The 12,697-nt window shown below is 35.5% G+C and overlaps 2 protein-coding genes across 2 annotated transcripts in view; one reads left to right on the plus strand and one right to left on the minus strand.

Moving 5' to 3' along the window:
* The window catches only part of hk2 (hexokinase 2), a 39,140-nt gene extending 34,969 nt beyond the window's left edge, over positions 1-4,171 (minus strand). Inside the window, exon 1 of the mRNA XM_026245037.1 lies at positions 3,918-4,171. Coding sequence (XP_026100822.1) covers positions 3,918-3,980 — 63 coding nt within the window. The 5' untranslated portion in view covers positions 3,981-4,171. The remainder of the gene's footprint in view (positions 1-3,917) is intronic.
* Positions 4,172-7,330: 3,159 nt separating this feature from the next.
* On the plus strand, positions 7,331-11,591 carry figla (folliculogenesis specific bHLH transcription factor). Its single transcript, XM_026241941.1, has 4 exons — positions 7,331-7,719; positions 9,755-9,904; positions 10,059-10,148; positions 11,084-11,591. The coding sequence occupies exons 1-4, from the start codon at positions 7,486-7,488 to the stop codon at positions 11,279-11,281; spliced, it is 672 nt and encodes a 223-aa protein (XP_026097726.1). The 5' UTR covers positions 7,331-7,485; the 3' UTR covers positions 11,282-11,591.
* The last annotated feature ends 1,106 nt before the right edge of the window (positions 11,592-12,697 follow it).

A 12,697-nucleotide genomic window follows, 5' to 3' on the forward strand; every position in this document is an offset into this window, starting at 1 on the left:
TGAAATGTTTGTTAAATAGTTTTAAATAATGTTCTTTATAGAGTATACAGTGTGTGTGTGTGTGTGTGTGTGTGTGTGTTAGTACAGGCATTAAGCAGTACTATTCTAAACATAGCAGTAGTCACAAAATGTGAAAAAAACTTGATAATGGTAGCACTAGCAAAAGGACAAAGATAGACTAAAATACATCAGCATAAAAAACAACATTGGGACACAAAGTTATGTTTTGTTCAAAATGTAATCACAATGTCTGGCTCTGCCAATAACAAAGAACTGCAAAGAACTGCTTTTTTGAAGGCCAGTAATCTGAAACCATCAGAATCTTTCAAAAGAAAGGGAAGCTGGAATGTACCATACTAGCTTTCACTCAAAGGTCAGATAGTGACTTAAAGAGAAGCTAATGATTGCTGTTACAGTACATTAGATGAGGAAAGAGCCTCTTTAGGTAACATCCAGATTGTAAAGAAAATGCAGCTCTCTCTATCTGCGGTAGTATGTTTAATGAATGACAGCTAAACTAGCTCTGCCTGCAATTTTAGCTCAGTAATGGTTTGATTCTCAAATAGCACATATACTGGGGCACAATTCATACAGCTGATAGGGACCTACAAATAGTATGCAGACAGCATTTACAGTCACACTATTCCCTCTCAGCAGGACAAATGGTTTGTCTTGGTAAATACTAAGCAGTACAGGGAGAAGGGAAACTTCAAAAGCTGTTTCTAGAATATGACATTTGACACCACAGGGGGACAAAAGCACCACACAGCTGCCCAACATAAAGAACAGGGATCACATGGTAAACAAGTCAACCTATGTTAACTGATGTATAGGATTTAACAGGGCTAGAAACTTGTTTTTATTATCAAAAATATTGAAGAAACAACACAATTACGTCGATTTATGTGGAAAGTGAAATATAATTAACACAATTTATGAATTATGATTCAATGCAAAAAAAAAAAAGCCATAATATAGTAAGATACTTTGATTAACATTAGAAGTACATGGTAACTACATCAGCAAAAGGAAATATACTTTAAATAGCCTAAATTAATATATTAATTATATATATATATATATATATATATATATATATATATACACATACACACACACACAGGGAGTCAAACTGGTATAAGTCCAGGCTGGTCACCTTGAATTCAAGGTCCTCTCAAATGGCCCAATAAATATCAGTTTCAATGACCGAACAGCAAGGCCTAGACTGTATGTCACAGTACGCAGTGCTACAATAAACAAGTATATAATTATCGCGTTAAGACAGCAATATTTTAATAACGTCTGGTTTAAACTTCAGGAGCAAAAACAGCATCACTTCATTTAATTTGATCTGCTTTAGACTAAATCCATTTAAAACTGATTCAATGATTCACTGCCTTCATCACAAAATGTTCACAGCTCTTTACATCTCTGTGCTCATTTAGAGAAAATCGTGCCTTGATCATTTTAATTTAATAAAATAATAATATTAGTACTATTAGTTTTCTTTATTTTACTTATTCCATTCAAATCTACTCAACTACAATGATTGTTTGGTTATAATGAGAGTTCCTCTGGGGGAACTAACCCTTTTTAAAGCTTTTTTAAAGTAGTTAACAACTTTGTTCAAATATAGGTCTCCAATAATGCTGAAAAAGTATTTACTTCAATCATTGTTGTGCCCTGAGGCCAACTCTATTTAGTGCTGAGCTCTATACTTTTCCAATTGCAAGCCAATTTCAACACCAGCATCACGTTTCACCTGCTTTCGACCCCAATGCATGCTAGGCCATACAGCAATTCAATGCGGTTTAAAAATGCAGTGACACAATAACAATGCAGAAGAAAAGAGGACCCTTAAGAGAAAGGAACTCGTTTGATTTGCTGTCAGGGCATGAAGAAGGGTCAGTGTTTGCAAGGAATAATCAAAGAGGAATCTGAATCGCAGAGGAATGTTTACTACCTTTACGTACAGACAGACAAGATTTTGCAACAAAACAGCAGAGTTCAAAACGCGTAATTGCTTGTATAAAACATTAACCTAAAAAATAAACCAAAATTTTCAAAATTGCTTAAAGGTCAGGACTCTACTCTTACCTTAGAATCATAAAGCACTTAAGACACATATAAAAACATATGATATTACATGACTTTTTACCAAATAGTCCTGTGGTCATGTTTTAAGAAATTATCAATAGCCAGGTTCTGGAAGGTAATTATACCAAATCATTTTGATGATGGACTTTGGCTCAGGCATTTCAGGATTATTAAAACAACATTTTCATGAAAATAAGTGGATGGAAAAATAGTTACTGGAATTAGAAAATCTTGATATTTTTGGACATGGTGTAATCTGGGATGCCTAAAAGCACTGATTGTGCTCCACCACGAGAAAATGTGAAGAATGTTAGAATGACAAAATTCCATAGAACTGAAAATCTTGGAGAATGTGAGAATTGAGAATCTAATTTGCATATTAATGTGATCTTGGGGCAAACCATAATGAAAAAGAAGTGTAACAATAGGAGTAATAACTTAGCAACATTTTCATAAGAATATCTCATATTTCATCAAAATATTGATCTATAATTTATTTCCTGGTTGACTTATGTCTCCCTAAATGCCTTATTAATACAATGTTCGTCTTGGTGTCATCTACATAAGACATGAATGAAAATGATGCCCCGTTCTGTAACAAAAAGTCATACTCTGATTTGAAACCACATATCTTTTTTTATTAGATGTTTATGTACGACAAAATAATTGGAAAAATTGCCATTTAATTGATAATTACAAAACATCATATTTTCCTAAAGAGTGCTTAATTTGATCATTCTGTCAAATCAGTCATATTTAAAGACCAAGGAGAGGCGGTGTTTACGATCATATGTCTCTGATATGTATGGCAGAGAAATTCACTAAGTATGTCCTCTACAGTGAAGATGACAAGGTCTTTGTCTGGGTCCCAGAAGAATAAAAAGATGGCATTTGTAGGAGTCCATATGGAGATCCACAAATATTTTGGTAAAACATCCTAATTTTGGGCAATTCCAGAGATGTCATCTGATGGTCTGAAGCATGACATCACAGCAAAAAAAAAAAAAAAAAAAAAACAGAAGTCAAATGTCGCCGCTAAATTGTCTACGTGCGTGTCCGGGGTCACAGAAGAAAGGCGACACTGCGCGCTTTTTTTATAAACTGGAATAAACTGAAGCGCGAGGAGTGGATCACGTGACTAGCAGGGCGCTCGTGGCTCAGGTTCCGTGCAACACTCGCGCAGTTTAAGGTACGTCGTGGCAGGAAGCTCCACGAAAACTCGTCCAGCTAGTTCATCCAAAATAATTTATGTTTATCACTGAATGTATATAGACCAGAATTTCACACTGTCAACTAGACAATTATGATATATACTTTAAACATAAACAGGCACGAATACCATCCAAGGTTATCATAGCGTCTATCAACTCCAAAACTATAGGCTATGATGTTATAACGACTCGTAAGTCTTCGAGCTTCAAAAATGCGGAAACCGGCGGTTTGCGGCTGACGCACGGAATTCATGCGGCACGGGAAAGACGCGATATTGGGGAATTTGAAACATGAAACCAAAACCACTGAATTGTTTATTTAATTATTATTAAATATCGGACCCCGGTACCTGGTATCAGCAGGATTATGCTGTTATCTGGTGTTAAGTGACGTAACACCGACCTCGCTGTCACATACACGTGTATCGTTAGATGTTAAAGGATGTGAATGACCTACAATAACAACAAACAGACGGGCATCGTATTTGCCCGATAATGATATCCACTTATCCATCGGCCTGATTAAGTGACTACAGCCTACCTTGAGAGATGTCGATACGCCGGCTTTTAGCGCGAGCCGGCTGTTGTAACGTTACTAACTTTACTTACTTTCTGGACGTGATCATGGTGAAGCTCAGTGAAGTAGTATGCCAGTAAATGAGAGGCGATCATCGTCTTCTGTCAACTTGGGTCTCTTAAACTTCTTAAGTGAGTTGGATGTGTTCTAAACTGATTGTAAGTCACTTTGGGCTCCTGCTCGTGTTCTTCAAGTTTCTCAAACTCTTTCTTGGACTTACGCTATCCGGTGCGATGATGATGCGAAATGATGTCACTCTTAATTCCACCCACTTCACAAACTAGTCATTTGAGGATCCTTGCGTCACTGAGATCCTTTCCGTTGATTGGCCACGAAGAAGGTGTGTGTGAAACAGATTTTGGGACCCTGCCACTCAGACTTTCAGCCTATATATATATATATGAATTAATATAGTCTCTCTTAATGCAGTCTCTCTTTTCAGAATCAGAAAAAGCTTTATTGCCAATTGTGCTTGTGCAAGGAATTTGTTCTAGTGTCACAATCTTCCAGCACACAGAGACAACAAAGACAATAAAAATAAGATGAGAATAAAAATACACACATATGTAAATATCAATAGACAAGAATAGAAAAAATTGTAAGTACAGTTGTGTTATGTTTGATAGAATATGAATAGAAGAGTCCTGGTATTTGCGGCTCTGAGGGTCCGGCCAGATGGTAAAAGTTCAGAAAGGGGATAACTTGGATGTGAGGGATTTTCTGAGCTCTTTTCCTCACTTTTGATATATATGATATATTTATATATATATGGTTCTTGAAGGGTGGCAGTTGTTAAAAACGTTCAGCTACAAAATCAGACATAAGAAGACTTCTTATGTCTGATTTTGTAGCTGAACCAAACCAGACAGTTATTGACTCGATGACGACTGAGTAGAACTGTTTCAGCAGCTCCTGTGGCAGGTTGAATTTCCTCAGCTTGTTAAGAAAGCACAACCTTTGTTGGGCCTTTTTAACAATGGACTCAATGTGATTGTCCCCCTTCAGGTCCTGAGAGATGGTGGTTCCCAGGAATCTGAATGACTCCACTGCAGTCACAGTTCTGTTCATGATGGTGAGTGGGGGGGGGGGGGGTGCAGGGGGTTTCTCCTGAAGTCCACGATCATCTCCACTGTTTTGAGCGTGTTCAGCTCCAGGTTGTTTAGACTGCACCAGACAGCCAGCTCTTTTACCTCCTGTCTGTAAGCAGACTCGTCACCGTCCTGAATGAGGCCGATAAGTGTGGTGTCATCTGTGAACTTCAGGAGCTTGTCAGAGGGGTCTTTAGAGGTGCAGTCATTCTTCTTTTTGTTTTAAGCATGAAATCAATTCATATTTATTTAAACATAAGAAAATTACTTTTTTTTTTAGAGTTTTATGTGAAGAATTTATAATTAATTAATTTCTTATAACATGGGGGGCTTTATCAACTAATCTATGTAACTATATATATATATATATATATATATATATATATATTATAACATGACCCAATGTAGATGTGCAACTATAGGCACGTCTCCTTTATTCTCCTTCCGTATTGCAAAATAATAGCATTACCAGCAATAATTTCATCATGACTTCTTTATTTTTCACTGAGACCTTTTTCATTGTGTCTTGATTTCAAATCTTGTATTTGTCCACCCACGCATTTGGGAGGTTCACTAAAGCAGCAGGGATGCTGTACAAAGAAATATGTGTCTGTAAGTGACTGACTAGTGTTAGTAAGTTTCCACTTGTCATTGAGGCACAATTTTGAAATACCCACAACAATTAGTATGATTATAAATTCACAGAATGTCTTTGGAGAGAGCTGGTCCCATCAGATTAGCATGGATTGAGTTCCTGACATCCCACTGGTGCATTAATGTAAGACAGCAGCTGATCAGATTCCAAGCCTACAAATGTGACTCTATTGTTTGCGAATATCAGGACACCTACAACCTCTTGCATGAACAATTGTAATACATGGGCCCACTTTTTGAATTGTTTTCAGTTTTGTGCCAAAATCATATCAGTGTTGGCTTTTTGTTGATCCAGACAGTTATTTATGTATTTTTATTTTATTTATCATTTGTTAGTCATTTCTTCTTCACTGCAATACAGAATGATTTATCCGACTGCTAAACAAATATGTGAATAAATAGAACTGTTTGGAAATATATATATATATTTTTTGTTCTGAAGCTTAATAATAAAACATAATAAAAAATGTTTCTTCAAAGGAATGTTGGTTTACTTGCTGAAAATAAAAATGTAATTGATTTTCTAAAAGAAAAAATAAACGGTGGTCACAATGTCATGAAAATCTACTTTGAGGAGTGTTTTCATAATACAAACTGGAGAGAAATTAATTAAATTTTGAGGGGAAAAAAAAGATTAACTCTGAAGTAATGGTTTTCAATTATAAATTTTGGTGAGGCAGATTCTGAGCCTACCACTAGTGTGTATGTATATATATATATATATATATATATATATATATATATAATGTATGTATGTATGTATGTATAGTATATATGTTCTCTCAGATCAAAATTCACTGACATATTTGTTTAGAGCTGTTTTAAACATTGCATGATATATGCATATTTCTCTCCTGATTCTGGCAAGACAACCTTTTCAATGGAGAAAGCAATATGGATAGAGGACTCATATTTTAGCTGGAACCAAAGGTTTTAAAGATGCATTAGCTTTTTATTCAAACATGTTACTTTTCACTTCACAAGTGCATAATTTTGATGTTTTAATCAGTGCTTTATCAATTATCCAAACCTGTTCTGATGAAGAAAAAAACCTCTGAGGCCTGGGGTGAGTAAATTCTCAGTCTGGTGATGCATCATGTTATCTTTTCAGTTGTGTTAAACCTGGGTGTGGTTTTATGACTAACCAGAAGGTAATGAAGCTGAACAGGATGTTTGAATTTACATTGGATTATTGTTTTATTTTTCAGGCATCTGCATTAACATACACGGTTATTTTGAATGAACTTTGCTAGAAGTATTTTGTATTTATTAATCTCCTCTCTGAAGTAAAGCACATAATTAAGTATAATTATGAGTACTCAACAGAAATATGCATTTCTGCTTGACTGACTCATAAGATATTTTTTTTTACTTCTTCATGAGGAAACTTGCCCTGCTGTCCCATTAAAAAAAGATCCAAATAATATTAACATTACGGCTCGCAGAATAAGAGATTCACATTTAATCACACCACAATCACAAGTCTTTTCCAAATTCATCAAAAGAGAGATTCAGTACGGTAAATGTATCTTCTTTAAGAGATGCAAGCATAGATATTACCTGCCATCTAGCGGTGGATACTGATATTGCACCTAATCATCACAGGACAGGTGCTCTACTTATATTAGGAGAGGGTGGAGTTGTCGCACAGGTGGCACTAGTTTGAAATAGATTTTTTAATCAGTCGGTTGGCCAGCTTCTAGACCAATAGATATTACAATATGATCAATTACAAAGCTTTATCTCCACATATAGCTTGCTTTGACTGTGCTGTATAAGATTATGTGTCAAGCTGAGCGATTGTTTCCTTTAGTATTTAGGAATAAAAAGTAAATAAATAAATCAGTAAATTACAAGAATGTCAGCTGACTTGACTGGCAGAAAATTCAGGGCCTTAGTGGGTCTCATGAAGGTCCCGGAGCGCGAGCTTATGGGCGATATTTTATTGCGCGAGAGCTCTGAACCTTCGCTTCCTGTTCACGTGAGTATCGGTAAATTTATCCGTTTGGATGACGGCCAGTATATCGATACGGAGGACCGAGATAAAGCTGTTAAGAGACGACAGCTTGCAAACGCAAAGGAGAGATTACGGGTGAGTGTTTGTAAGGTTCTCCACGTTTGTACTTTGCCGCCCTCTTTTGGCGAGTTAAGCCCTGCTGCTTTGGTTTTTGATCATTCTTCTGTAGATCCACTGTCAGTTAATGCGCTGTTTTACATTCTGAAGGCGTTCTGTGATGGAAACATCATTTGAAACGCTTGTTTTGTAATAAAATCTCCCCACACGTTCCCTGGATAACTTTGCCAGTGCAGCTTGACGATGATAAAACTGACAAAGAGATTATTTAGCTACCTTTTTAACGCTTCTTTTTCCTCTTCATCTTAAGTAGCCCATGTTTCTCGGTCACTGTCTACATGGTTAAAAAAAAAAAACTTCAAGTACACTAACTTTCGATTAAAAACTTCAGGGATGAGGTGAGGACTTGGAATTTGTGGGGAAATGGTTCCAGAAATTCTTTCATTTTAACAAAACAAAAAAAAAGTATAAAATAACACACAGAAAAGCCCCCCTGCCGGCACATCAAAGTGCCTGGTGTTCGAGGAAAAGCTCTCCCTTTTTTTCTTTTCCATGGAGTTGAAAACCCATAAGCTTTGTTGCTAAACATACAGACTCCGTTTAATCTTTAACGTCAGCATTACTATGCGTGTTAATGGATTTTATAAGGTTTTTACAGAAAAAAATGTTGTAAAAATCCCTTGCACCTAAGGATTTTCTCTTCAAATTCTCAGGGCCAGGGGTGGTGTCATCTTCCTCCATTTTAACCTTTTATTTACTTTTCTATGCACAAATATAATTAATTAGAAAAAAGATTAAATAAAGAACACATGGGGGATACAGAGATGGGGGAATAAATTATGAAAATCCATTTACTTAAGCTGTTCTTTTAATACGTGATGTCTTCAGAACTCTTTTTATTAGAGGAGTTTTTTTTTAAGCAACAACAATAATAAAAGCAAATATTTTAAGGCATCTAGCTTTGTGTAAAAAAAAAAAAAAAAACCTCCAAGTCTGTCAGAAATATCAGAATGGAAAAGAACCTTATACCAATGAAATGGGGTACTACAGAGCTGTTGGAACACAAAAAAATAAGATATTTGAAGCCAGAATTGTTTTGAACGATTAATAAAATGGATTAAATGTGAATATAATGTTGGGGTAAGATAGGGACCATTTTGCTTTGGCTTTAATAACAAAATTATTGTTAGTAATGAGTTTCTCAAATGAACGCGTACATTTAGCTTCCGATTATATTAACACCATTTATAAAATGTAGAAGTATTTAAGCTGAAGTTAGTGTAACTTTTAAGATTTCATCAAAAACAACAAATTAAATGGGGTAGCATTCGGAACCTTAATTTAGTCCTGTTTTGACAAATTTATACCATATTGTTCAGTAAAAATTATATAAACCTCCATTTAGTATGTCTGAATCAAACAATGCCCATATCAAACAGGGAAAAATAAATTTCGGAAATGATATGTATTGATTTAGTCCAAATTATGAGGAGAGAAATTGTTTAAATCTCAGCTTCCACTCAAGAGCTTGCTTATGAAAGTTTGAGCCTTTTAAAGCCTTGCAGCTTTAATCACTGAAAGCCCCAGCCGAAATTCATGCCAACCAATCAGAATTCCCTTTTAAACTTTTTTTTTTTTTTTAATCCTTATACATTTGGTCCCATGTTAAAAATATACAAAATTTTCCTTCATAAATGCATATCTGATTTGACTAAGTAACTACGGTAAGTGGTAATGAGTGGTGAAATCAAAATCCATTGTGGCACATTCACTTTATTTAGTCCATGGTCGTTCACGGTGATTCTGTGCTCTAGGGCATTTCAGTGTTTTCAGTTAATTTATATAAAATGAAGACCTTTTCCAGGAACTAAGTAATTGAGGCTGTGTAATTTTATTCTGGTCAAAATACTGGTCATGTTCCACTTGCTCTACAATAAAATACACTGGTTTGTTCTTCCACTCTGTTTTCAGGTTCTTTTCTTTTTTTTTTTTTAGCCAAGTCAAGTGTTCTGTGATCTTGCCAGTAAATTGTGTCTTGTGCTGCTCCACTCAGGTGAGGAGCCTGAACAGCATGTTTTCATACCTTCGGCGTATTGTGCCAGTGATGCCACGAGACCGAAAGCCTAGTAAAGTGGACATGCTGAAGGCTGCGACGGAGTACATCCGGCTTCTGTCAGCAGTGCTCAATCACACCTCTTCCACTGTGGGTTAAGGGCATAGCAGTGTCACTCATTCAGTCCTGGATTACACTTCATTCCCTTTTGTACTACAAGATATTACCGGAACATTCAAATGTACATATTGTGCAGCCATTTTTTTTTTTTTTTTTTTTTTTTTTTTTTTTTTTTTTTTTGCAGAGTAATGGGAATGCAGATGTTTTGATGGAGACTGGAATCAACTACTCCAGCTTGGAAACTGACTGTTCTGATCTCTGGAACATGGAGGATGTGAGTTCTCTGTAACTAACCCTAACCCAATTCTAGAAGTCTAAAAAATGTGTTTTAAGAGAGTAGTAATTGCATTCTAATATAATATAAAAACACCATTGTTCTAAAGTTTGGGGGCTGCTGAGAATAATAAAAAAAAAAGAGATAAGTGTCTAATTCCTAACAAAGCTGCATTTTAGTTGGTCAAAACGCATAGAAAACTAAGGTTTTAACTGGAATATTACAATCTGAATGTAAATTTTCCAAAATGGGTTTGGGGGGTTTTTTTTTTTTTTTTTTTTTTCTTCTTTTTTCTTCAATCGTTTTATTTCACGGAGATGCCCAAACGGAGCAAAAATATGCAGTTCTGTGCCGCTGTGGATTTTGATATTTATCAATGTTTAAATTCTGGTAGCATGTGATGTAAGCCAGTAATCAGTCTTTATAACATGTTTATCATAAAATGCTTATACATTTAAATCTCCCAACATCACAAAAGCTTTGTATTTTTGTGGAGGGCAAAATGTATATTGCAATACAGAATTTAGAGATTATTCGAAAGCCTGATATCACTTAACTCCCAATTCAACATGATCGTGTGGGTTTTTTATTTATTTATTTATTTTATGTAAACTTAAGCTGTTTTAGTCTAGTAGTTAAGTATATGTTATTAAACCAAAAAATATATATATTTTTCTTCCATTTAAGTATTATCAGTAAAATCTTGCAAAAAGATGGGCACGCTGCTTGACCAGTATAAACTGTCAAACAGATGACAAAAGGCATGTAGTAGATTGTGCGCAAACCTGTTTTTCTGCTAATTAAAGTCATCGTAAAATGTACCATTATACTGCAAGCTGTTTAGGGTTAATTTTTCCCAAGACAAATCCTTCAGGTTTCCTCTGAAATCTCTCTGCATGCTATCATTGTTGCAGTCGTCTCCATCTCATTCTCAGGTCCTGGAGTCGACGTCAAATCCCTTTCTGTCTGAGGGTGTGAGTGTGGCCGCCCCACTGGTCACTATGGCAACAGGAGCGGATGATGACATTGATCTCAACAACATGACGGTGCAGTGTGTCGTACCAATGTACATTGTTCAGGTTGGCTCGGAACAAACTGTGGTAGCAAGCACACTCTCGTCTTCGGTGTCTTAGCTTGACACCTTCTGGTGCCTCGTACCACTGACCAATCCTTTTTTTTTTTTTTCTTCTGTTTGAATCTTCACTTTATGCTTTGTGCCCTTTGTCTGCAATATTAGTAATATTACTAAAATGACAACCAAGATGAGATTGATGGTTGATCTTGATATTGAGATTTCATGAGATTTATTTTCTCAGTGCAAACTCCTATAAATATGGAAGAAAATGCATATAACGTTTGTGTTATTTTCTTTGTTCACCAATATGAATAAATTATAACGTCATCTTAATGTTTTCAGTTTTTACAGAATGAGTGTTTTCAACATGAACACCGGAAACGAGTTCACTCAAACTGCTAGTAAATATAAAATAATTACATTGAAACAAAGTTCAAAATAAATTTAATGTGAAAAGGCATTTTCTTGTTCTGCTCCTACAAAGTGTTTACAACTTTTTTCTTTTTTTTTTAAATCCAGTGAAGGTAAAAAGCATGACGTAAGGATGTTTAAGATGTTGTTCAAAAGCCTTTGTCTTTGATCTTAGTGGTTGTCTGAAATCATGAATTCATAATCTAAATTCAGAAATCTGAAGGACTTTAAACTTTTCTAAAAATGTAAAATGGTAATAATTTTACTTGACCATTTAGACTTTTTTTTTTTTTTTTTTTTTCAGTGAAAAATACTATATTCATCGTCTTAAAAAAAAAAAAAACTTGTTTAATTGTATGCTTAGTCTATGGCGTGATTACCGGCAGTACTTTTTAGTGTGTGTGTGTGTGTGTGTAATTTGAATATCATCGAAGCTGATTTTTCACTAATTCTATTCAAAAAGTGAAACTTGTATATTATAGTCCCTAATTGCACATAGACTGATGTTTATTTCTTATAATTTAGATGATTATAACTTGCAACTAAGGAAAATCTCAAATTCAGTATCTCGGAAAATAAGAATATAACTTGAGACCAATACAAAGAAAGGATTTTTAGAAATCTTGGCCAACTAAAAAGTATGAACATGAAAAGTATGAGCACGTACGGCACTCAATACTTAGTTGGGGCTCCTTTTACCTGAATTACTGCAGCTATGCAGTGTGGCATGGAGTCGATCAGTCTGTGGCACTGTTCCGGTGTTATAAGAGCCCAGGTTGCTCTGATAGTTACCTTCAGCTCTTTTGCATTGTTGGGTCTGGCATATCGCATCTTCCTCTTCACAATACCCCATAGATTTTCTATGGGGTTAAGGTCAGGCAAGTATGTTGGACAATTAAGAACCGGGATACCATGGTCCTTAAACCAGGTACTGGTAGCTTTGGCACTGTGTGCAGGTGTCAAGTCCTGTTGGAGAATGAAATCTGCATCTAAATAACATTGGGCCGCAGCGGGAAGCATGAAGTGCTCTAAAACTTCTGGTATACAGCTGTGTTGACCTTGG

This window comes from Carassius auratus, chromosome 5, assembly GCF_003368295.1.
Source record: "Carassius auratus strain Wakin chromosome 5, ASM336829v1, whole genome shotgun sequence".
In the NCBI taxonomy this organism is placed as follows: Eukaryota; Metazoa; Chordata; class Actinopteri; order Cypriniformes; family Cyprinidae; genus Carassius; species Carassius auratus.